General features: G+C 38.1%; 1 protein-coding gene across 1 annotated transcript in view; it reads right to left on the reverse strand.

Moving 5' to 3' along the window:
- LRP2 (LDL receptor related protein 2) overlaps positions 1-27,532 on the reverse strand; it is a 237,804-nt gene that overhangs the window by 105,182 nt on the left and 105,090 nt on the right. Inside the window, exons 17-30 of the mRNA XM_003824300.6 lie at positions 20,602-20,794; positions 18,698-18,823; positions 17,680-17,810; positions 14,998-15,135; positions 14,325-14,606; positions 12,310-12,549; positions 11,020-11,139; positions 10,574-10,690; positions 8,588-8,965; positions 7,130-7,378; positions 5,694-5,905; positions 4,707-4,891; positions 3,445-3,673; positions 1,020-1,197 (exon numbers count right to left, since the gene is read on the reverse strand). Coding sequence (XP_003824348.3) covers positions 1,020-1,197; positions 3,445-3,673; positions 4,707-4,891; positions 5,694-5,905; positions 7,130-7,378; positions 8,588-8,965; positions 10,574-10,690; positions 11,020-11,139; positions 12,310-12,549; positions 14,325-14,606; positions 14,998-15,135; positions 17,680-17,810; positions 18,698-18,823; positions 20,602-20,794 — 2,778 coding nt within the window. The remainder of the gene's footprint in view (positions 1-1,019; positions 1,198-3,444; positions 3,674-4,706; positions 4,892-5,693; positions 5,906-7,129; positions 7,379-8,587; positions 8,966-10,573; positions 10,691-11,019; positions 11,140-12,309; positions 12,550-14,324; positions 14,607-14,997; positions 15,136-17,679; positions 17,811-18,697; positions 18,824-20,601; positions 20,795-27,532) is intronic.

Genomic DNA, 27,532 nt, shown 5'->3' on the forward strand with positions numbered 1-27,532 from the left:
TATTACACATACCATGTTATTAATAGATTATTAATCCATTCATTCACCAGAAAAATGGTAGTTATTCACTGTAAACCAAACACCATTCTAAGCACTGGGGACGCTATAAAAGTGGAGTATATATTCGAGCAAAAAGAAACAACTAAACTCAGAGAGAGAGAGAGAGAGATTTCAGAACATGAGGGTAAAGAGCAAAAGAATTATGAGGGGGTGGCTATTTTAGGTAAAGTGGTCAATGAGGGCCTCTCTGAGAAAGTGACATTTGGGTAGAATCCTAAATGGCACGTGAAGCAACTCATGCAGAGATCTGGAAGAGAGATGTTCCAGGCAGAGGGAAGAGCTAGCGCAGAAGCTGAGAGGCAGGAGTCACCTGCTGTGCTTTTGGACCATAATGAAATCCAATGTGGCAACAGCGAGTGGGAGAAGAGAGCAGGGAAATAGCAGCGGCCACATGCTGAAGGGTATGAGAAACAATTGGAGAGTTTTGAGGAGAGAGGATTAAGTGAAGATTAAGTGACTTATCTCCCTCTCCCACCAGAAAGAACAGTACGGATGCCAAGTCTTTCACCTAGACACCCATACCATGCACTTTAGGACAACTCGTGCTGGCTACAGCAGAGCACCTAGAAGGCAGTGGTGCCATAATAAACTAGTCCTAAAAGTAAGCTGCTTTCAATCAGAGTGGTAACGGTAAGAGGATCGAAGGCACTATCTGGTCTGTACTCCATTTGTCAGCTGAGGAAACGGAGACTCATGTGAGGGTCACAGAGGTAGCAGCCAAATGCTGAAATGATATAATTCAGATGTGCTGTTATTATATCCTAGGTTTGAAATTTCCATGGTAAATAAAAGTAATGGCAATGTCAGGACTAGGGAAAGTATATAGTGGGGTGGTTTGTAAAGAGAAAAGGAAAATGTATTGCCCAAACAAATGGGTCTGTAACAGTGTGCATTTAGCATTCCCAGGGTCAGTGTTTTTCAAGCTACTCCCAGGCAGGATGTTTCTCTGTATCACTCACAATTTGGTTGTTTCGAAGGATGAACCGCAACAATCCCAAGGGGCCATTGAATATTATACATTACAACTGACTGGTTCCCTCCATGCCACTTGTTGGCTCGCATAACCCGACGAGTAGCACGGTCAGTCCAGTACACAGAGTCTTCAAAGAGAGTCAGGGCATAGGGGTGCCGTATAATCTGTGAGGCAGAAGAGAACAGTGAGACCTCATCCAAAAATCAAAGCCAAGGTGCACTGAGTCAAAGAGGATATCTGCTCAAGAAGACGGTTTCCTTTAACATGTCACTATTTAATAAAAACACAAGGAAGTCATTGTGCAAAAGAGCGGCAAAAAATACACAATTCGTCCTATATCCCACTAAACCATTCAAGAGCTTTTCACATACACGTGCCATTTACTCTTTATGTTTGTCTTGGTAATTACACTGGGCATCTATTTTACAAATGAAAACAAAACTGAAGCACAAAAAGCAAGGTGATGTATCAGGATCACCTACTAGTTAAAAGTTAGATGGAACTAGAGAGCTTAGAGACTACTCATCTCCCACTCCCACGCCCCAGCCTTCACTCCATCATCAGCACCCTTGTGCCTGCTATTTCCATGGTCTTGTGCTGCCACTCACTGATTCACATCAATCTGTTATAGTTTAGATGCATCTTTCCTTCAAGTCACAGCAACTATACAATGGCAATTTTTTCTCTTTTTTAAATTGTTTTTTATTTTTTATTTTTTATTTTACTTTAAGTTCTGGGATACATGTGCAGAACGTGCAGGTTTGTTACATAGGTATACATGTGCCATGGTGGTTTGCTGCACCCATCAACCCATCATCTAGGTTTTAACCCTCACCTGTATTAGGTATTTGTCCTAATGCTCTCCCTCCCCTTGCCCCCACCCACTGACAGGCCCTGGTGTGTGATGTTCCCCTCCCTGTGTCCATGTGTTCTCATTGTTCAATTCTCACTTATGAGTGACAACATGCAGTGTTTGGTTTTCTGTTCTTGTGTTAGTTTGCTGAAAATGATGGTTTCCAGCTTCATCCATACCCCTGCAAAGGACGTGAACTCATTCTTTTTTATGGCTGCATAGTATTCCATGATGTATATGTCTATCATTAATGGGCATTTGTGTTAGTTCCAAGTCTTTGCTATTGTAAATAGTGCTGCAATAACATATGTGTGCATGTGTCTTTATAGTAGAATGATTTATAACCCTTTGGGTATATACCCAGTAATGGGATTGCTGGGTCAAATGGTATTTCTGGTTCTAGATCCTTGAGGAATTGCCACACTGTCTTCCACAATGGTTGAACTAATTTACACTCCCACCAACAGTGTAAAAGCATTCCTATTTTTAATGGGGGTCAATAACAGCTCTTTGATAAAATATCTATTTTCTTTATTTTCCCATTTAACTTGTGAAAATAAATTCAACACAATTTATAGAATAAAAAATGTTACGTGAAGAACAGGACTGAGAAATATAAATCTAGTTAATTTTTGTTTTTTTTTTTGAAAACAGGGTCTCACTTTGTCACCCAGGCTGGAGTGCAGTGGCACAATCACAGCTCACTACAGCCTTGACCTCCCTGGGTTCAGGCAATCCTCCCACCTCAGCCTCCCAAGTAGTTGGGACTATAGGCACACACCACCATGCCCGGCTAATTTTTGTATTTTTTTGTAGAAATGGGGTTTTGCCATGTTACCCAGGCTGGTCTTGAACTCCTGGGCTCAAGCGATCCACCAACCTCAGCCTCCCAAAGTGCTAGGATTACAGATGTGAGACAATGTGCCTGGCCAAGTTAAGTTATAAATTTTTGCTTGAAAAAAAAATTTTTTTTTTTGAGATGGAGTCTCGCTCTGTCACCTAGGCTGGAGTGCAGTGATGCACTCTCAGCTCACTGCAACCTCTGCTTCCCAGGTTCAAGCAATTTTCCTGTCTCAGCTTCCCGAATAGCTGAGACTATAGGTGTGTGCTACCACACTGGCTAATTTTTGTATTTTTAGTAGAGATGAGGTTTCACCATATTGGCCAGGCTGGTCTCAAACTCCTGACCTCAGATGATCCACCCACCTCGGCCTCCCAAAGTGCTGGGATTATAGGCGTGAGCCACTGCGCCCGGCCACTTGACACAATTTTTAAAGGTATAGAAGCAACAGATTCACATCTGCAGCTCAACTAAATCACACGAGCTATAAAAATCCTTCCTGGATATGGCACAAGCTGACCATGAACTGAAATGAAAATATTCATTTTCCAGTTAGTCATATGGGATAGACTGCCTCTCACTGTTGCTGGTATTTCCTGGATTGATCTGACAATGTCTATGACACAAAAATTAATTTCTTAGCTTTTCTGATACTCGTCTGATTTCTACCTATCCACGACTGTAGTTTTAATTTGGTTTTCCTCACCACCAACTTACCAAATCACTGGCTATCACCTGTCTCCGATGGTGTCCATTATAATCACAAAAGTCCATGTAATCAAGATAGGAGTCCATGAAGTAGAGCAGTCTGTTGGGGTAGTCAATAGTTAAGCCGCAGGGCCAGAAGATCTTGTCCTGGACAATGACAGTGCGCATGCTGCCGTCCATGCTGGCTCGCTCGATGCGAGGGTGGTGGCCCCAGTCAGACCAGAACAGTAGATGCTCACTGGGAAAGGAAATGAGTTACCAATTGGAAGGGACGTATTTAAATATTAAAAATAACTGTCATTTTAAATAATACAACATCCTGTTTATGCCCTGCTTAAAATAAATCATCTCTGGTTCAGAATATATTCACAGAGTTTATTGTTTCCTCTAAGTGTCACAAAGTAAAACTGTCATAACAAATCACAATGCATCTGGGTATTTTTATAATGTTCATAAAACATGTAATACATAATGTCATAATGTAGTACATTATGACATTGAAATGTCTCAATGCCAATTCATGTTTGTTTATAATCCACAAATAGTTGATCTAGAAAAATCCATCTGTCCTTGTTTGTCTACCCTGTCATGTTTTTAGATAAGGAAATCAATTTATTCTTCATCAGGGATTCATCATAAATTTCAGTGGTGTGTAATACTTTACAATATCTAGGAATTCAACATCACATTGAACATAACTTGCCTAATTTACCATCCTGCAGAAAAGAATCTAAGTTATAAAATATAAGTAAATTCAGGGAAAGAAATCCTCAAAGATTTCCAAACACAGGGGAGAATTTCTCTATCTTCCCTTCAGGATCAGCAGGCAAAAACTGCCTTCCTTATATGACTTAAAAGGGAGCTCTAATAAACAACATAAAACTGAAGCAGAAAAATCCAGCTTTTTTGTTGTATAATCATGAGTTATCAAAGTTACATCAAACTGGCCCCTCTATGGACTATTACTGCATGCAGTAATTAGAAACTTAATTTTTAATTATATGACATTTCAAAAATTGTATTGCCAAGCTAATAAATCAATGTGCTCTTAAAATAAAGTAAACAATCAATTGCTCTTATGTACTTTATGAAGAGGATGATTCAGATGAAGGAGAGATAGCAACACCCAGTTGGACACCTACCATGTTTAAACAATGGATCATTTTAAATTTTGCATATCAGCAACATGCATATCAGCTACATCATGTTACTGTTGTTTTTCCCTCATCATAACCATGTCAAGGCAACATAATTTTAAAAAAAAGTCTTACTTCATTCTGGGATCTAATGCTAGTCCTCTTGGATTTGTTAGGTTTTTACTAATCAGCACAGTCCTGTGGCTCCCATCAATTTTGGAGACTTCAATTGTTTCCAGAGCATAGTCTGTCCAGTAAAGATTACGACCTACCCAATCTATTGCAATAGTTTCAGTCAAGATGATGCTACTGTCAAATACCTATAGACAAAAGTGAATAAAGAGTGAATTCTAGAGCAAATAAATGAATGCAAACATGGATATTATATAAAAATCTAGATTAAACCATCTAACTTGTCCTATAATTACTTGTGGGGATTAGAAAATTTTGTCTCCTCATATAGCTAACCACCAAATCAACAGTAGGGTTTTCTGAGAAAAGTATACAAGATTTTGTCACACTGAACATTCTAAGATAACTTCATTGTTCGGTTAGTGCATAGTTTCGTTTTGGTTTCAAAAGTTTTTGCAATTAAGAAAAAGCTCATCCATTTGCTTAGTTGGCAACATTACAAAATGTTATAGTGTTTGCATGCAACGAATAATATCTCTATTAATTAAGCACCAAGAATTACAAAATAAAGTTGTAAGATGCAGAGGAAATGTAACTATCAGGAGCCAAGAAACTGAAATTCTGGGAGATGGATTGAGAAATATCACTAAATTAAAGCTAAGAAAAGCAACCCCTTAACTTTCCTGCACTTTCCTCTGCTCTCATCCACAAGAAAAGACTGCAAAAGGAACCGTAAAGACATTGTGAGGTCTCTGCATCACCTGACCTGGAATTCAGAATCATACATCTGCATTCAGAGGCCACCCTCCTATCTAAAACAGCCATAAATTCGTAGTTATGAACACGCAAGTCTCTTGGGTATGATGTGGCCCAGAAGGTACCATGAGAGCTACCCAGATGAGGTAGGGCCTTCTCTCACTGGTGAATAACAGCAAACAGACCCAAGACAGAGGAACTAGCCAGGCCAAAGGTCAACAGAAATGTACTTACCACTCTTCTGTCCGTTCCATTTTGAAACGCACTCCAGGTTTTACCCTGAGTTGCATCAGACCAAAAGATACGACCACTAATTGAATCAAAATCAACAGCTACAATGTAAGAACCATTCTCGACCAATGAATAGATATTGTGGACCTGGGAGGTGACACTGTCGGCAATAATTTTGTTCTGACTTGCCACAAGTAACAGCAGACTCTCAGATGCTGTTCAAAAAAAAAATGCAAAAATGTCAATGACACTGGGAGAAAACACAAAACAACTCTTTAAAACTTTTGATTCAATACTTTTGGTAACAGAAAGAAGGTGTAATTCCAAACTATAGTAAGTTGGTGGGGAGGGGAGGAAGCCCCATAAGAATGATTTTAATCACGTCATTCTTAACCTTAATAGTTAGCTGGTTTTCATGAGTACTTAAAATAGACTCTTTCTTGGGTTATATTTAACTGTGTTTCTAAATACTAGTCTAGAGTAAACTATGCTTACATTCTTCCTTTTACTGTATTTATTTTTGTACTTTGGTTATCTTCCTTACTATTTAATAGGTTGTAGGCTTCTGGACAGCAGGAATCATGTCTTAAATATTTCTGTTTTCTAAGGCCCTCAGCTATGGTAGAGAGTTCTAATTCTCCCAATACCCCCTCTCTTCTTTTTCTTTTTAGTAATAAAGCATGCCAAGTTTTAGCTTGGCACAGACTCTCCAGCCAGAGACATTTCTCTCCCTCCACTGAAGTTTGGAGTGACCACATGACTAAGTTCTGACCAATAGGATGTGAGTAGAAATTACGAATCAAATTTCAGGTCACATTCTAAAAAGGAAGCTGCTTGCCTTCCACTTTCTCTTTCCCCTTCCTACTTTCTAAGAGAAGCTAAAACCTGGAGCATTGGAACCCTTGATGTAAGCCACATGATGAGGATAACAGAGCAGACCCCATGCCCTGGACTCTCTGACATCCAGACTCCTACTACATGTAAAAGAAAGAAACTTTCTGTTTTTGTTTTAGCTTCCTCTATTTGGTCACTTTGAAAGTGGTCAAATCAATATCCTAATACATAGTAAAAAGCACTTTCTTATAGCAGAAATTGAATTAATACTGGTTGAATTCAATTAAGCATTATATAAAGATGCTTAAATATAGTATAGAACTCATTTTAAATTATATAAAAGCCATTTGGTATTATTTTAAATACTTTAAAAATCATTGACTTGTATATGTTTTAACCTCTATTTTCCAAAATACACCAGGATTTTAATGTGTATTACCCCATTTAATCCTCACAAAAAATTGAGGTTTAAAGAGATTGCATAATCTTTCCAGGATTCAAGTCAATCTAACTCCTAATCAACATTGTCAAATGCCTACATGTGCCATTTGATTTTAAGCTCTGGGATGTGCTGATAAACTGGCTAGGGTTAGTTCAGCAATTACCTGTAACTTTGCATGTCCTCCCATCACTTTCTAACATGTAGCCTGTATCACACGAGCACCGGAAAGAACCTCTCATATTGTAACAGTGCTGGCTACAAGAGCCTAGAATATCACATTCATCTATGTCTTCACAGGTCTTAGAATCATTGGCAAGTAAGAATCCCAATGGACATAGGCATTTAGCCCCAAAAGGCTCTTGAACACACTCGTGAGTACAACCACCATTGAAATCTGAGCAGCTGTTCCCATCTAGAAAAAAGAAAGAGAATAATGAAAAAAGAAAATCAACAATCTTTGCTTCTTTGATTCACTCTTATGCAATATTTATTATGCAGTCTCATGCCACCTTCAATATGATGCCCAGACAAGAGCTAAGTGCAGCATGCTCTTGGGTGAGTTCCACAGGCTGTTCAGGGTTTGCTCTAATTTGCCTGAGGATTTACCATCCTTCATATCCATTGGAGTACGATCACCTTCACTACAACCCAATAGTATAACTCCATTTAATGCAATGAGAACCCTTGGGAAAATATTGTTGACATCAAGGAAGAAAAGTGTCATTGATAGAGCATGCAAAGACACTTAAAATTGTTTCTCGTTTTCTTCCTCTGAAATTCTACTATCTATACAGAAATGGAAGATAGACAAACATTTAAGAGAAAAGACCAGAAAATCTATGAAGTGAACAAATCAAAGGGGAAAGGTCATTGAAACATTAGAGTACACAGATCTGGTAACATATCATCATGCCTTACTTTCAGGGCCAAAATGAAAATGCCTAAAGCCACCCTAAGACAGTTCACATGCCTGGGGATGCAAATGCCTTCTATTTCCATGTGTACTCTAACATATTTGTAAGAGTCATAACACAGAACATGCATTAGAAAGGGAAGTAAGTTAATATAATCAGGACATTTTCAGAACAAACACAACACATATGAAATCATAAGAATCTGAAATACTTCACGATCATACCTGGCTGGGGTTCATCTGAGAGTGAGCATTGATTAAAGAGGAAAGAAAGAAATGACAGTAATTAGGATTACATGCCAATCACAGCACTTTAATCACAGCAACACAAATCCCTGGACTTCATTTTTTTGTGATAAGTTCTGATTGAAATTAGAAAATATTAAAGTTAGAAAAATTAATGAGCACATTACCAACAGAACCAAATTTAATTTGACAATCTAATGGCCTCAATTTAGTCTCATTTTTTGAAACAAAGACATAAAAAGAAGTAAAAACACATAACCAAGTACAAAGGATTTAATCAGAAAATTATCCAATGGTGATGTATTTGAATTCAATTATGGTTACCCCCTACACAGATGTGAACTCATAGAGGAACTGAAATCCTTCCTACAAAGCTACACAGTGACTGTGACAATGGTGATGCACACCAGGCTACTGTTCAGAATGAGTTTATGGCCAGTAAACTGTGGTCAGGAAACTTACTGCAAAGTGGGGACTCATCTGTCCCATTGGGGCAGTCAAAGATGCCATCACACACTACACTCAGATTCACACAGATGTTATGGCCAAGACACTGCCATTGCCAACTAGGACAGCGAAAGGGCTGAGTAGGGCAGTCCTTCTCATCACTCATATCCCCGCAGTCATTGTCCCGATCACAGAGCCATGCCCTGTGGATGCAGTTTCCGTTGTCACAGTGGAAATATGATGAAGGGCAAGTCTTGGGGACACAGGCATTGTGCTCATCAGATCCATAGAGGCAGTCTGGATGCCCATCACATTCCCAGAAGTTCGGGATGCAGATACCATCTTCTTGGCACTGAAATTCATCTGAGTGGCACATACCAGGAGGCCTGGTTGCTAGAAGGAAAACATGGAGTAAATCGGCTTGTGAATGTAATTTGTGATCCCTTTTATAGTCTAGACTCAGAGGAAATGATTTTGGATCCAATAGTAGGTTTATAGTAACAACTATGACCAAATTAATATTTAAGGCTAAATGATATAGAGTCTTCTCCCACACTCTAGTCCACAGAAATATTTCTTTGTGGCAACTAGTGGCTCTGACAACAAACGAAGTACAGAACGCACAACTGCTGACTAGCAGATGAGTACCTGTGCCAAAAGAACATCCTGTTTCCTTTTCCTGTGTTTTTAATGTTCTTCCAATTGCAGATTCAATAATAAAGTTTATCTATCTTTCTATGAAAGAATCACCAGAACATTACAATAGAGCTTAAATAGCTATGATTACTTTGAACTTCATGTGTTTCATATCATGTTTGGGTGTTATTATTTTCTCTCAGATGAACTATACCTAATGAAACCATCACACACTAACTAAAGATGATGGTAAATACTCAGTTCTTTGCAAACTTTCCACTATTCATCAAGCAATCCTGGAGAGATACGTAAGAACTGCTTCCCTATTTGACAAGGGTAAACCAAAACTCTCTACCGGGGATCTCACAAGGCAACAGCAAGCCAGTGGCAATTGACAGTTTAACCTCAGCTCATCACAGAATTTTATGTTTTTAATGTGAAACAGGAAAATTAGTGATTAGGAATTTCTAGATGTTGTGCAAACTATAAAGTATATAAGCATTTTATTTAACTTTTCTTTTTAATCCATGGCTTTACACACTACCTTTCTGACGCAGGAGGAGAATTCATGAAAACTTACTTTTTTTGGTCTAAAACACCATTGTTCAAACAAATGATCAACTCACTGATGAGTTTTTGCAAGTCTAAAATCCATTTAAAACAAAAAGTGGGCAAATAACAAACCATGTGAGTATAGGTTTCCAGTCTGTGAAGATTATAGACCCATCAGAATTATACTGTATGAAGTCCTACTTGAATCCTCCAACTAGAAGAAATTTCTTTTCTCTGAACCTCCATAGAATTTTATCTGTGCCATTTCTAAGACCCTTGTAACTGTCTCTCTTGCTTAATTGTCTCTTGCCTTCTATAATCTCCATAGATAACATCTTAGCAGATATTCAACACATAATAGCACAAAGAATGAATTCATCAGAGTCAATACTAAACACAGCTCCATACCATTTCTACACCATGATATGACCTCTCTACTGAAACTTAAAAGAAATATCTTTTTTTTACTTAAAAGTAAAATATCTTTATATGGAGTAGAGCCTCAAAAGTTTAAACCTACTAAAGTGGGAAGTCCTAAGAAAAACTAAAAGTGAAAACAAAAATATCTAAGAAATATTTAGCCCATCTAAGAGACTATTTGAAGTGTCCATTTATACTACCACTTGATTTGTTAATTACACATTATATGGCAATGTCTACTCAATTTTACTGTATGTTCAATACCGCATTCCTTTGAGGATACTTTCCCCCAGTTTGTCTGAGTTAGGGAAAATTTGTGGCAATATCAATATCAATACTGGCAAAAGTGAAATGACCCCTTTGTCTGAAACATGCTGGGTATGTGTTACTTACGACAGCCCGCTTCATCCGAGTTGTCACTGCAATCAAAAACACCATCACAACGATTTGTGACGCCAATACATTTATCCCCACTGGCACACTTGAATTGAGAAGCAGTACAGTTTAATACTAAGAATGAAAGAGAAAAGCATTAGAAATTAGCTCAGGGCTAAAATGACTAAACACTGAGATTTTTATTTTTTGTTGTTATACTTTAAGTTCTGGAGTACATATGCAGAACGTGCAGGTTTGTTACATAGGTATACACGTGCCATGGTGGTTTGCTGCACCCATCAACCCATCATCTACATTAGGTATTTCTCCTAATGCCATCCCTTCTCTAGCTCCCCACCCCCAACAGGTCCCGGTGTGTGATGTTCCCCTCCCTGTTTCCATGTGTTAACACTGAGATTTTTCTAAATAAACATTGTGAACAAAAACGAAAGCAATGCACTTACCACAACCAACCTCATCAGATCCATCAACACAATCCTTGTCCCCATCACAGACAAACGATAGGTCAATACATCGATGATTGGGGCAATTAAACTGAGTAGGTTGGCATGTCTCTGTTGAATCTAATGTCATCCGAAAACAAAACCAACAAGTTTATTTCCTGTGCAACAAGTACCAGAGCCAAACTAAAAATGGCTAAATAGCTACAGAAGTTATCTCAATTGTACATGGGTTCAAAATTCTTTCGAATCAGCCACACTATCAAAGTCAGCTAAGCAAAAGAACTCAAAACTAGGATAGGTTTTAGAATTGAGAATAAAAAGATTACAGGGCAGAGTCAGAAACTGTGATTACACCTTGGAAAACAGACCACATTTAGAAAGTGAGCATCATGTGCTTGGACTTGGACTACATTTCATGAATACTATGAAGTCCATGACTCTAGACCAAAGCCAAGCAATGGAACCCAGTTAGGCAACAAAACCAGTATGACCCACATGCCTCGTAGCAACAGTGTGTAGACAGACCCCCAAAACTGGATTTAAAAGTCTGAACAGAACAATTCTAAAAACCAGGGTCCTACCTTGCTGTTAAGACCATAGCCTTGGAGTCGGATGCAGTGGCTGGCCCCACCCACAACATGAAATTATATTAAATACAGACTTATAGGGTATGAAAGCTAGAAGGGATCTTAAAGCTCATCTATTCCAAATGATAGTGACTTGACTAGTCAGGCAACCAGGACTAGAACTTAGCCCAGGGAACTTTGCTCCATCTTAAACTATTATTGAAGACATGAAATAAAACAACAAGCTAAAGGAAAGCAGAACTGGCAAGATGGAAAACAGGTGGATAAGATCAAAGGAAATTTAAATTTTCTGTGCCTCTTTATTTTGATGTCTTTTTCCTTGTACCAAATGAAAAAGAAACATCAATAGCCAAAGGTCTGGATATATCTATATGACTTTTAATATTGTTTTAAATATATAAATAGATAGCCGAGGGATTTTCACTTTTTCAATTCCTATCTGAATTGAAATGTTTGACATCAGAGGCAGTCCTTGCTTTGCTTCCATAGAACTCAATATTTGTAGGTGGACTCTAAGAATCCCATGTGCAGGCACATGCCTTTGTTCTTGTAACCTATTGATACAGAGATTGACAAGTGGAATAGAAGTACTAAAGAGACAATGAAAATTGCATGAGCCTTAGAGGAAAGAATGCAAGGCCGTTTGGTTGTTGAAGTCTATTTATGAGGCTGACCAATCAAGGGAAACCAGCTCAAAACTTACTGCAGTTCTTTTCATCAGATCCATCCCCACAATCATTGTCTGTGTCACAGACCCAGTTCTTTGAGATACACTGGTGATTATCACAGGTGTATTGGGTGTCAAGGCAGGAAGCAGGTGCGTGGGTGGGGCAGTTGTGCTCATCACTGCCATCCACACAGTCGTTGCGTTTGTCACAGCGCCAGTGTGCAGGAATGCACTCCCCATGGCCACAGGTGAACGCCGAAGATGAACAGGTATTATCTACGATAGTAACAAACTGGTCATGAAGACATTTGTTTTTACAGCCTTTTAAATGAGTTCTTGCCTTATAAAGGCTCAGTTCACCTTTTTTAATGGAGGCATTGTATATAATAAGGAGAAATGTTCATCAAGTAATGTCATCATCACTAACATCATTATTGGCTGGCATTTATTTGGTATTTATCATAGAAAAGGCATTTTTCTAAGTTATGCACCCACACACATCATATAAGTTCTCTTTAAATCCTCACAAGAATACTATAAAGTACATATAATTGTCTGCATTTTACAGATAAGGAAATTGAGGCTTTGAGAGATTTAGGAACCTGCCTATGATTCACGCTCTGGTTGGATTCACTCTAAAGCTCATCCTTAACTTTCAAGCTGTTACTTCCTCCAACCACAATTTCAAATTCAGACTATAGAAAGCTTGAAAATATGTCATATGAAAAGTGCAAATAGATAAAATATTAAGGTAAAATTTTGTGCTCTTAGAAACAAGAAGATAATACACAAAAAGATGAAAATTTAAGAAATTTCAGAAAAATGTACAAGTGAGCACTTTACTCTTGCAAATCTGTCACTCCTCTTTCTCGCCAAAAGAAAGGTTACTATTAGTATTAACTTCACCTTGATAGAGATTTCTGAGATTTCAACTGTCCTCTGTCTTTTTTTTAATTTGAATGTAATACTTTTGCCTTCTGCGATAGTGTTTATTAGGCCCCAAACTATATAGACTAGATTACCGTCAAAAGAAGAATATAAAGGTTAAGACCACCATTTCATTGTTAATTTATTTTACTCTAACATGGGAGAAAAGGAATACAACACATGAGATTTTCCAAAGGCTATGATTGCAAGTAGTTATTCTGTGATACTATTCTCTCAGTTGCTAAAGGTTAGGTCTACTTTATTTTTGGTTTTTGTTGTTGTTGTTGTTTGTTTGTTTGCTTATTTTTTTGAGGCAGGGCTTCACTCCTGTTGCACAGGCTGAAGTACATGGCACAGTCTTGGCTAACTGCAGCCTCAACCTCCCCAGCTCAAACAACTCTCCCACCTCAGCCTCCCAAGTACAAATTTTTGTATTTTACAAATTTTGTGAAAATACAAAATACAAATTAGCTGGGTGTGGTGGCATGTGCCTGTAGTCCTAGCTACTTGTAATTTTGTTTTTTTTTGTATTTTGTAATTTTGTATTTTGTAATAGTCCCAGCTATTTGTAATTTTATATATATTTTTTTTCTGAGCTCATCTATTTCTTTTTTTTATTTATTATTATTATACTTTAAGTTTTAGGGTACATGTGCACAATGTGCAGGTTAGTTACATATGTATACATGTGCCATTTTATATTTTTTGTAGAGACCGGATTTCGTCATGTTTCCCAGGCTGGTCTCGAACTTCTGGACTTAAGCAATCCTCCTGTCTCGGCCTCCGATTACAGGCATGAGCCACCTTGCCTGGTCAGATCTAGTTTATTTCGATTTGACTTTTTGAGGAGTTTGCCAAGACATAATGACTGCATTGGTCCAAACAGCCAATGTCAAAGAAAAAAATTGTTGAAGATAGTCTAAATCAAGGCCAGAAACCATCCATAACATTATGAATGAAATTTCTTGCTTAGCTTCCTAAAAGCCTTCAAAGTGCATGTTAAGAATCTGAAATTCTAAAAGATATTTTTCCCATATAAGTAGCCCAAGCTTTTATTTATTTTCTTTAAAGCCCACCTCTACTCTATTCATCCCAGGAAATATCGCCAGTGCATAGCTACTTACTAAGTGTGCCACATAGTTGCTCATCACTGTTATCATGACAATCATCGACTCCATCACAGCGATAGTAATTGGGCACACATCTGCCATTTTTACAGGGGAAGGAAAATAAGCCACACTGCTCCGTGGGTGGTTCATTGGTTGGGTCCCCCTCGCATGTCAAGTGATTGGAAGCCAGCCTCATTCCATAAGGGCACCCACACACTCGCTGGAAATTTGGCACCGGGAAGCAGAAGTGGCTGCAGTCACCGTTAGGATGCGTGGGTTGATTACAGGCGTTGGAACCTGCAAAAGCAAAGCCCCGAGGGAGTCAGTCATGTACATTTTCACTAGGTGGGTCACGGGTTTGATTTGTGAAGGAAAACAAACGGGACAAAACATTTTTCAGACCCAATACTAAAAAGTAGCTTCCTCTTGGAAATCAACCCGCCAAATACAACACTCCATTTAGGTATGGAAAAGTCCCAAAATGTGTTTTTCCTGACAACATGTTTAAGGCTAGCAGCATTGAACAGAGATTTCACGTCTTACACTCTTAGATTATGTGAACGACAAGAATATAAAACTACCAGGAGCTACACCTTTAAGTAATAAGTACTTAAAGAGAACAGGAGCCACTGTAACAAATAAATAAACCCATACAAAAAAATAAAAAAAACTGGGCAATCTCACTCACCAGTCTGGATGTTGACATCATACGATTTCAAATGCAGTATGTAAGCAATGCCACTTCGGATAACTGTCATTTCTCCACCATCTGCTTTCCTGACTCGAATAATGGCACCCAGTCTCCAGTCAGTAAAAAATAAATGCTCTGAAAAGAAACATGGGTAGATTAGTATTTTCAGTCACAGCTAACTTATAAATAAATCACTTGAGAAAATGCAATAGGCTTGAAATGCTTCTTGCAAGTACGATCATCTCCCCCATAACTATCTGTAATATGTTTCTCTGACCATTTTCCACGACTTGTTACTCCCTAGTAATGCTCTGTAGAAGTCTGTATGTTAATAATATCAGGGTTCAGGTTCAGGCAAGCACATATGGAGTTTTATGATGGCATTTAGTAGCAATTGGATTTAGTTCTGCATAGGTAATAGTGAAAATAAGAATTGGGGAATTCTTCTACAGAGCATTAAATGAGGCCTCATAGGTCTGCGCCCGCTAAAGCGCTCACCTGCTGAGTGCTCTTAGGCAAATACTACGCTGTGTGAAGGAGACAGTCTGAATCATTCCTGAGATCCTTCCCAGGTCAAACAGTTCATATTCTATGTTTTAATGACAGCACTTAAATTGTAATTTTTTTCCCTTGACTTAAATAAGAAGCTGTTGAGAAGGAAAAGTACAGGTCTAGCCCAAAAAAGGAACTTTCAGTGTATGTTTGAGGATCAATAAAAATCTCAACACAAGTGTGGATTCAGCTACAACCACACTACTAATGTTCCATGATGCTCAGAATGGTAAGAGAGAGGCGACATAAGATTCTAAACAACAAAAATTTAATCATGTTCACTTTACACTAACTATTGCAGCAGGAAAATAAACATATATTTTTAAAAGAAAGAATTGCATCAATGTGGATTTTCTCTTTAATGATAGTTTAACTAGAAAACCCTAATTAATCAGAAAATGTTTAAGATGTCATAAATTTTATTTGACCAATTTCCTTATCTGTGGTCTAATCAATGACCAATCAGTCACTGGACTCCCTAAATCTTTCTAGAGACTGGCAATCCCAGTCCCACTACTAACAAAGGCATCCTCATATACTTAAATAAGTAAGGAGTTCAATAAATCTTTTAGTTCTGTGTGGTGCACAATCAAGAAGATCTAGCCCTTTAGTAAAAAGGTACACAATTTCTATGGTGTTGCACAACAAAAGAACTTTCCAAAAGAAATTCACAATAAACAGCAATGTTGAAATAAATAAATAATTATTGCTATTTTGGGAATGTTGTGTTGTCCTCATGGGTATGCATTCAAATTTTTTTCATACTGATGAAACCAAAAGATATTAAAACTACATTTTCTTGAATCCCAAAACATCCCAGCCCAGAGCAGAGAAAATTCAACTTTTTATAATGTTTCTATGTGACAGCAAATAGCATGTGTCTGACATCATTAGTGAAAAGGGAGTAAATGGATGGCGGCGGCGGAAGGGGGACGGGAGGAGTATTTATAATTAACTCATCAAAAATCTCATGAGCATTTTTTAAATACCACACACTCCTCCACAGATAAACAGACAGCAGGACAAGATATGCAATATACTTACTAACTATTCATTCCACACATACATTCTATGCATGTGAGAAAGTCTTTGATTTATAGTGAGTGTCTAGTCTTTTCAAGCACTGTGTTAATTATTCAAAGTAGGAGGTTTCAACCAGGGACACAACTAGCATATACACAGGGCTTTTGGTAGACTTAAACAAAACATGACCCCTCTAACTGGAGTAATCATGGTTTGTCAAACAGACCCAGGATAGATTTCAGTGTCTCCTCACCCTCTTGGCCTGGCATTTTTATGCAGTGCACAAGCTATACAACCATTCACAGAGCTCCTGTTTTCAAGACTAAGCAAACCACCTGTTTCATGGTACCAGGCTACATTCTTATTCCCAGCAACTCAACTCACAACAGCATGCCTGCACTCAAATGGGGAGCTGAGAAGACAGGCAAGCATTGGCTGTGCTCATTGTGACTGTAGTTCCCCAGAATTCATGCTTCTCAGCAATCTTCACTAGTAGCATGAAATTATTTGGAAAGGTTGACGAAAAAAAAATTATGTCTTGCTGTTCTTCATAAAGCATAACCTAACACTTCCATAAAACAAAGATGATGTCAGTTCTCCAACATTTTGAATAAAAAAGTTTCAAAGTCATTCAGTCAGCATATAGTTGATGAATATGTGTAATCGTTTTTTCCACAAGGATTTCTAATGAGATTCTTACAAACACTGGAGAATAATGAAATGCTACAATGATTACTATAAACAGCTCTTGCTGTTTTATTCTTGAAAATGAAGGCAGTAATTTACTGTTTCCTCACGTGATACTTGTATAACTAAGTACTTGGGATGTTGAATTGTATAATACATGTAATCTACAAGGTGCTGTACCCATATACACTGTCAACATTATACGAATATATACAAAACAAAAATCACACTCTAAAAATGAAATACACCATCAACAAACCAAATGTTTTGTCTATATATAATAGCACCATTTTAAATTTTTTCATTTTAAAGTGGCCAGCTTTTCTGGGATTGTGAAAATGCCACATGAGGATGAGTTTACTATTGTAACTTGCAATGTTTAAAAACAATACATACTTTTATTGCTTTAAAACATACCTCCAAAGATGGCAAGTCCAAACGGATGTGTCATCTGCTCTATATGGCCCAGTCTTCTTCTGTCTAAACCATCAAAGGTGCTGTGCTCAATTTTATCAAAATAGGCATCTACCCAGTACAATCGTGAAGCACTAAAATAATAAAATATTTAGTTATCTCTTATCCAAAAACTATCAGAGCACCCTTTACACAAAGGGCATCCAAAAACAGTAGGGTCAGTTGACACATTTATTAAACAAAGTTTTTAAAATTTAAATTACATTCATTAAAAATTTAACAGTTTTATGTCCCCCAGAAAGAGACGGCTACTTTTCATGAAGTGGCTTTCAATCAATCGTCTTAGAAAACTTAAAATGTTGCTATCTTTGAGCCAGAAATTTTATTTTCTCCTTGTGAAATCAACAAGCTAAGAAAAACATTGGTAGTAATCTATGTTTAAAAGGTTAAATATATTTCTTCCCTTTTTTTCTCCCATAAGTTACTTTGGCATTTCATCTTTATAAGCTTATTTACTCTATTCCTTTTCCTATATTCCTAGATAGATCATCAATTTCTTGAGAACCATAGCTTATACTTTTAAAGTTCTCCCAAAGTGCATGTAAGCAAAGGTGCATTTGTTGATTAATTGACTCCAAAGATTTCCTAAACTCAAGATGCTCCCTGTAAGAAATTACACACTGCCTACAGTTCAACAAATCTGTACCCTACTTTAAATGTTGCTTGGGACCCACCTCCCCCATCTTGAGTTTCCACTAAATCTTGTCATTCAGCTTTCTCTAGTAATTTTCTCAGAATACTCATGAATTTATTAGTTTTCACCCCAGCAGTAGCTGGCCAACTATGTTTATGTCCTTTGTGTTCTTGTTCAATATCCTTCTCCCATCACCAATTAATTATTTAAAATTCTGCGAGGGCAAGCAGTACAAGTTTCCTTACTCCATCATATCACCCAACCTGCCTCATTATGTGTTCTGCAGTAAAAGAGAACTAAGTATCGGGGATGATGATTCCTACTTACGCCCAATCGATGGCCAAGCCATTGGGCCATCCAAGAGTAGTGTTTATTACAGGCAAGAGGTGAGATCCGTCACTCCATGCTCTCATAATTTTAGCAGGACGGAACCAATCAGTGAAGAATAGATACCTAGAAAAAGCAGTAGTAAATTAAGGCTGTCAACACTGGGACAAACTACATGACTTCCAGAGATTTAGAACAAACAGAGATTCTCCAGATACTGCAATTAATTTTGTTTTCTTTATATGCTATTGAACTTAACATACTTAGTGTATAACTCATGTAATTCTCAGTTAAAATTTAGTTAACATGTAACCAAAGTCACAAATACAAATGGCATTTAAATGGGCATTGAGAGAAGAGAACCACTGTCTCAGAGTTTAGGAACTAAAACTATTGTCGCCTAACATATTCTCTAACAAGGCACAATTCAGGTTACCTATTAAATATTCCGCGTTATTAAAATAAAATAATAAACAACGAACAGAGCAAGAAAACATTTCAATCTCTTTCTCTCTAGATTAAACATTCAGGATCCTCTAGTCATTCTTCCATAAGGAATTGATAAATTTGCAGGAAACCATTCATCTCAGATGAAGAAAGCATCCAAATCAATGCAATGCAAACAGTATCTGACCCAAGCATTTTTTTAATATTCTAAAGAGTGGGAAAAAGATAAGTCTAGAGGCAAAAAAAAAAAAAAAAAAAAAACACACACACACAAAAAAAAACAAAAGAAAATAAAAAAACAACTTTTTCTCTTTTATGGGATCCAGAGGAATCAAAATTATTCTTTTCCAAAATGTAACTTTCTGAAATGTAACTACTTCATATCATTTTAAACAAAAGAGTCAACAGGAAAGGAATTCAACAGTTTTTCAAAACCAAAAGCCAAAAGTTTGAGTTAAGACAAATTCATTAAAAAAATAAACTGTTTAACTCTCTATAGGGCAATGAAATTTCTTATCAATAATAACATCAGTTTTAAAATGTGTTTCTTTTATTATCTTACAGAGAGGAAATTAAAGCAGACACTCTAGACGCAGCAAACAGACTTTTTTAGGCACACAGGCATTCCAGTCAGACAGGTCTGGAATTTGAATACTAACTGTTGCCTAATAGCTGCGGGCCCTTTCACAAGTCACTTTATCTCACTGCGCCTTAGATTCATTCTCTCTAAAATGGGTATTTACACATACCTCCTTCACAAACTAGCTTTGGAAGCTGATGAGATTATATATCTAACGGAAGAACAGGTATGGATGTTCCCTGGGTAATCAGGCATTGGTGGGTTAGCAGCCATCTTTTTTATCATTCCACTCATATACAACACATAGCTCAGATTTGTTCTAAATAAACACAGTAGCTGTTAAACATATTTAAATAAGACAAGTAGGAACCAAAAAGGAATACTGTGAACTCTTCTGTCTTTCCTTGTCTGGCACCACCAATTATAGAATGGTAAAACATGAAACTTTGTGGTCTGAAAAACTTTTTATTCTGAAAACTACTGAATGATTAAGCAAGTTTTGCTAAGCTTTATATAAATATATTAAAGCAGGGAAAGAATTTGGGTCTTTCTTGTTAATTCTGTTGCCTATTCACTCCTTTTCTACTGAATCTATATCACATTGTTTGGTCCTCTGCAACTGTGAAAAAAACTACTCTTCAGTGAAGACTGAGAAAGCCAAAAGTTAGAAGAAATGTTTTGGGTTTAAAAACAATTTTTTTTACTCCCCCAGAATAAAGTTTTTTGAAGGAAAAAAGAAATAAAATTTAAGGTGATTTCAACTTATACAGTTCAATCTTATATTTGCTGAACTTACCTAAATCCCTAGGGCATCACTTTTCAATGACTGTAAAAGACATACAGTTTCAAGCTCTTAGGAAAACATGAACACACTTACCCGGCAAAAGGATGAACTACCACCGACCGTGGGTTATTTAAATACTGAACTACTGTGCGTCTCGTTTTATCAGCTAGCCTCATGACACTGATACTCTTGTAATGAGAGTCTGTCCAATAGAGATTCTTTGAAATCCAATCAAAAGCCAAACTTTCAACATTTTCCACCCTGTTAGCTGCGAGAATTTCTCTTCCTATAAGTTAAAATATGGACATATTTTAAGCTAAGTATATTTTGTAAGGCATCAATTTTCCTACTAATGCACACTGAAATTTTGTGTCAGAGTTAGAGCATATTTCAGGAACACATGTGGAATTCTTTTTAAAAAAAAAAACTCTGTAAGCTGCTGAGCAATAACGTGAGATAAACCTAGAATCTATCCATTCCTCAAACTTTGGATCTCAAAGAGTAGATATGATACTGACAAACAGAACCAGGAATGGTATGGCCTGGATTTACTCCCATGTCCAACCTTCCAGAAAAAAATTTCTCACTGTAGAATATCTGAAGAAGAGATACCTGAGTTCACCTACTACCACCCGGAGACGGCTCTGATAAGCTGACACCACCAGGTACGACCTGAGGGTAACCCTGAGGTATCATCGCCCAACCCTCTCATCAACAGTCTTCCACAGCCACAAAGTTGCCAAGTTTTGAAAAGACCAGCAGAGATACCAGAAAGGAAATCAGAACTGATTAAAAAAAAACAAAACAAAACAAAAAAACGCTTTCCTCTTTATGGAGTTGTTATGCCTTCTTTTACCCTCTTTTTTCTTTTTTTCACTAAAGAAAATCTGAATCAGAATAAACAGCCATACCTCTTTCTTTTGCAGTAGGAAGAAAAAAATCCTACTACTTTTTCTCTTCATTTATTCAGCAAATTTTGAAAAGAAAGTTCTCTATGTGATAGAAAGCCAACTATATATTTAGAAAACACAATATTGCTAATAGTGTTAATAATTACAGCTTAGATTAAATGAGCACTTACTAGGTGGCAGAAACTGGACCAAGTATTCTGCATGGATTCATCCATCCTCACAGCCACTCAATCAAGTAGGCATTAGTATCGTTCCTATTCTACAGATGAGGGAACCAAGTCAAAGAGAAGTTAAGCATCTGGAAAGAAGTGTGGACACCACCCTCAAGGTAATTCATAGTGAGGTGGTGAAAGAGGAGGAGGCAACTAGGCCAAGAGACAAAAATAAAAGAGTAATGAGTGCTGAGATGGAGAGATGCATAGGATGGTCTGAGAGCACAGATTCCTAATGGACCACATGGCAAGGCGGAGGTCTGGGGTGGTTGACAGACACAGAGACTGAAAATTCCACATGTTCTAGGAGTGTGGCTGGAGGTTAATGAGTTAATGATAGAGGCTAAAGGAGAGGGAGATGTTCATGATGACCACCAGGTGGGGATGGGGCACAAAGGAAGGGGTGAGTGGTCATGCCCTTCCTCTAAGGCCTGTGAGAAGTTGGATGAAGCATCCACTTAGACATGTTGGTTTAGAGGTGATTGTAGGATATCCAGGTGACGTAACCAAAAGGCAGCTGGCACTATGGGTCTGAACCTCAGAGAGAGAACTTGCATAGAGATTTTTATCATGACCTACAGAACGCTTGCTTGGTCTTTCCCTCATTCCCTAGGTTAGGAGGAAAAACACTCAGTAAATGCACTATTATAAAAGTCTCCCCATAATTATTTATAGTTGCTACGTAGATAGTAATCAAAGGCATGAAAGGTGTGAAATTATTTAGAGAGAGGAGGACCAGTGTCGAACAACAGATTTACAGTTTTTTATAGAACAGGCAAAAAAGAAAAGATCTCCAGCGTACACTAGGAAAAAAATGATCAAGAAATAGAAGGAAATCCAGGAGTATGCTGGAAGAAAGAATATTTGAGAGAAGATGGCTGAAGTACCAAATACAGGACTGATAGGCATTATTTAATTTAGCAAGAAAGAGATTAGAGGTGACCAGAATGAGAGGAGTGTCAGCCACCTGGTGGGCAGATTGCAAGAGGTGAGTAATCAGTGAGAAATGTGGAAGAAGGGATAGGAAAGTGCAAATCAATCTTTCAAGAAACTTGACCATGAAATGCAGAGAAGGGGTTATCACTAAAGAGGAACATGGAGTGAAGGGTAAATTGCATATTTTTTAGGATGGGAGAAACTTGAGCATATCTGATGATAGGGAAAAGTCAGTAGAAAAAGAGAATTTGGAAAAGAGAAGGTATCATTGATGGAGGGAGTTCTACTGAGGGGTTCATTCAGCTAATCCTGACTTTTAATATGATTTCTTTTTCTTTTTCTTTAGAGACAGGTCTTACCTAGGCTGGAGTGCAGTGGCACAATCATAGCTCACTGCAGCCTCAAACACCTGACCTCAAGTGATCCTCCCAAGTATCTGGCACTACACCACACCACCACATTAGCTGATTTGATTTCTGACAACTCATTTCCTGCATATACTGTGTACTCATTCAAAAAAAAAAAAAAAAAGAACAATGTAATGCCTCCCTCACCAAAGCATACAGAGTTGAACCACTGACTATGAAGAATATTTTAAAAGGTAGGTTGCCAAAAAGAGTCCAGGACCAGATGGATTCACAGCCGAATTCTACCAGAGGTACAAGGAGGAACTGGTACCATTCCTTCTGAAACTATTCCAATCAAGAGAAAAAGAGGGAATCCTCCCTAACTCATTCTATGAGGTCAGCATCATCTTGATACCAAAGCCGGGCAGAGACACAACCAAAAAAGAGAATTTTAGACCAATATCCTTGATGAACATTGATGTAAAGATCCTCAATAAAATACTGGCAAACTGAATCCAGCAGCACATCAAAAAGCTTATCCACCATGATCAAGTGGGCTTCACCCCTGGGATGCAAGGCTGGTTCAATATACGCAAATCAATAAATGTAATCCAGCATATAAACAGAACCAAAGAGAAAAACCACATGATTATCTCAATAGATGCAGAAAAGGCCTTTGACAAAATTCAACAGCCCTTCATGCTAAAAACTCTCAATCAATTAGGTATTGATGGGACGTATCTCAAAATAATAAGAGTTATCTATGACAAACCCACAGCCAATATCATACTGAATGGGCAAAAACTGGAAGCATTCCCTTTGAAAACTGGCACAAGACAGGGATGCCCTCACTCACCACTCCTATTCAACATAGTGTTGGAAGTTCTGGCCAGGGCAATTAGGCAGGAGAGGGAAATAAAAGGTATTCAATTAGGAAAAGAGGAAGTCAAATTGTCCCTGTTTGCAGACGACATGATTGTATATCTAGAAAACCCCATTGTCTCAGCCCAAAATCTCCTTAAGCTGATAAGCAACTTCAGCAAAGTCTCAGGATACAAAATCAATGTACAAAAATCACAAGCATTCTTATACACCAATAACAGACAAACAGAGAGCCAAATCATGAGTGAACTCCCATTCACAATTGCTTCAAAGAGAATAAAATACCTAGGAATCCAACTTACAAGGGATGTGAAGGACCTCTTCAAGGAGAACTACAAACCACTGCTCAATGAAATAAAAGAGGATACAAACAAATGGAAGAACATTCCATGCTCATGGGTAGGAAGAATCAACATCGTGAAAATGGCCATACTGCCCAAGGTAATTTATAGATTCAATGCCATCCCCATCAAGCTACCAATGACTTTCTTCACAGAATTGGAAAAAACTACTTTAAAGTTCATATGGAACCAAAAAAGAGCCCGCATCACCAAGGCAATCCTAAGCCAAAAGAACAAAGCTGGAGGAATCACACTACCTGACTTCAAACTATCCTACAAGGCTACAGTAAGCAAAACAACATGGTACTGGTACCAAAACAGAGATATAGATCAATGGAACTGAACAGAGCCCTCAGAAATAATGCCGTATATCTACAACTATCTGATCTTTGACAAACCTGAGAAAAACAAGCAATGGGGAAAGGATTCCCTATTTAATAAATGGTGCTGGGAAAACTGGCTAGCCATATGTAGAAAGCTGAAACTGGATCCCTTCCTTACACCTTATACAAAAATTAATTCAAGATGGATTGATGACTTAAATGTTAGATCTAAAACCATAAAAACCCTAGAAGAAAACCTAGGCAATACCATTCAGGACATAGGCATGGGCAAGGACTTCATGTCTAAAACACAAAAAGCAATGGCAACAAAAGCCAAAATTGACAAATGGGATCTAATTAAACTAAAGAGCTTCTGCACAGCAAAAGAAACTACCATCAGAGTGAACAGGCAACCCACAAAATGGGAGAAAATATTCGCAACCTACTCATCTGACAAAGGGCTAATATCCAGAATCTACAATGAACTCAAACAAATTTACAAGAAAAAAACAAACAACCCCATCAAAAAGTGGGTGAAGGATATGAACAGACACTTCTCAAAAGAAGACATTTATGCAGCCAAAAAACACATGAAAAAATGCTCACCATCACTGACCATCAGAGAAATGCAAATCAAAACCACAGTGAGATACCATCTCACACCAGTTAGAATGGCAATCATTAAAAAGTCAGGAAACAATAGGTGCTGGAGAGAATGCGGAGAAATAGGAACACTTTTACACTGTTGGTGGGACTGTAAACTAGTTCAACCATTGTAGAAGTCAGTGTGGCGATTCCTCAGGGATCTAGAACTAGACATACCATTTGACCCAGCCATCCCATTACTGGGTATATACCCAAAGGACTATAAATCATGCTGCTATAAAGACACATGCACACGTATGTTTATTGCGGCACTATTCACAATAGCAAAGACTTGGAACCAACCCAAATGTCCAACAATGATAGACTGGATTAAGAAAATGTGGCACATATACACCATGGAATACTATGCAGCCATAAAAAATGATGAGTTCATGTCCTTTGTAGGGACATGGATGAAATTGGAAATCATCATTCTCAGTAAACTATCGCAAGAACAAAAAACCAAACACCGCATATTCTCACTCATAGGTGGGAATTGAACAATGAGAACACATGGACACAGGAAGGGGAATATCACACTCTGGGGACTGTTGTGGGGTGGCAGGGGAGGAGGGATAGCATTGGGAGATATACCTAATGCTAGATGACGAGTTAGTGGGTGCAGCGCACCAGCATGGCACATGTATACATATGTAACTAACCTGCACATTGTGCACGTGTACCCTAAAACTTAAAGTGTAATAATAAATAAATAAATAAAAATAAAAAATAAAAAAAAGGTAGGTTGCTTAGCATACGAACTTGAAGTTTACCAAAAATACTATGAGAATTCCAGATCAACAAAACAGAAGGAAGCTGACCTGTGGAGGTGCCTGTGGGAGACTTGGCCTGCATGCAGCTAGAAACCCAATACTACCTTTTGCTGAGAACTAAGCTCGACTGCAGTTCTCCAAGCTCAGTGGGCCTGATTCTAAGTCCTCAAAAAAGATAATTTCTCATTCAAAATAGCAGATTGACAAACCAAACATGTTTATCTCCTCTTCCTCCCAAATTCTACTTAAAAGACAGTAAAATAACAGCAGATGAGTAATTCCAACAAATGTTTGAAAAGTAAGCTATTGGAGGAGTGATAACTCAGTCAAGAAGGGGAAAATGCTACAAACTAAGTGTCAACAGAAGAGAGACACACCCACATATGCAGAAGCCTCAGTGCACTCACACTCAGAGGCACCAGGTCCTAACAAAGGCAGGGGCGAGGAACTAAGGGGCTCAGATAAAGCAAGATAAGGAGCAATCCAATGCCTAGGTCCCTCCCAGATCCTGAGTGTCATGCCACTCCTCTATCTCCTCTAAGGGACCAAGATTTTCTCTGGAGGAGCTGAAGCAGAATGGCTATGGGTTCAAGGCACAGTCCTCAACAGAGAACTGAGATGGATGTGGAACTGAGTACAGGAGGATTATAGGAATACTGAAAGGGCGCTCTCAGCTCCCTTTCCTCTGCCCACTCCCAGAACAGACCACCATCTCCCCACATCTTCCCCTTACCCCAAGAAGGAGAATGAAGGCATCTATGGAGGAGAAATTAATCACCCCCAGAACAGACCACCATCTTCCCACATCTTCCCCTTACTCCAAGAAGGAGAATGAAGGCATCTATGGAGGAGAAATTAATCACCCCCAGAACAGACCACCATCTCCCCACATCTTCCCCTTACCTCACGAAGGAAAATGGAGGCATCTATGAAGGAGAAATTGATCATCTCCAGAAAAGACTCACTAATGTTGCCTTGGGGAGCAATCTGGCAACCAAGCCACCTTCCTGCCTGAAGCTCACCAGCTGACAAGGCCTATCCACATGTACAGACTTTTGGGTCAGGTTTTATAACCTCACCCTTAATACCAAACTAGCAACTCAGACACTTGGAAAAAGCTTCCATCAAAAAGAAGAAAGTTGAAAAGAAATCAAAAGGAAAAGGAATCCCGAGGAAATGGAAACAGAGGAAGATTAATTTTTAATGTCATATCCATATCCATATCAAGGTCATATCCATAGAAATGGTACTCAGAATGGCACTGGACTCAACACTAGATATTAGACGTCACTAGAGCAATGTCTTCAAATTCCAGGTTTAAATTAACTTGCAACCTGTACCCAGCCAAACAGTCAAGATGGAGAGCAAAATAAAACACTCACAGACATTCAAAGACTCAAAATAAATGCCACCTACTTATGTTTCTCAGGAAGCTATCATGTAACGTGTTTCAGCAAAATGAGGAAATAAATCTAGAAAAAGAAATAAATGGCCTGCCACAAACAGAAGTTCCAGCACAGGGGAGTGGCAAAGAGAAGTCTGTGCACCAGGCCAGAGAAAAACAAGTCCCAACTGCAACACAGGATAGGGGTCTCCAGAAAGAAAAAAAAAATTATAGATTGTTTTCTGTCTTTGTACAGGCATTTGATAGAGC

Source organism: Pan paniscus, chromosome 13, assembly GCF_029289425.2.
Source record: "Pan paniscus chromosome 13, NHGRI_mPanPan1-v2.0_pri, whole genome shotgun sequence".
Lineage (NCBI taxonomy): Eukaryota > Metazoa > Chordata > Mammalia > Primates > Hominidae > Pan > Pan paniscus.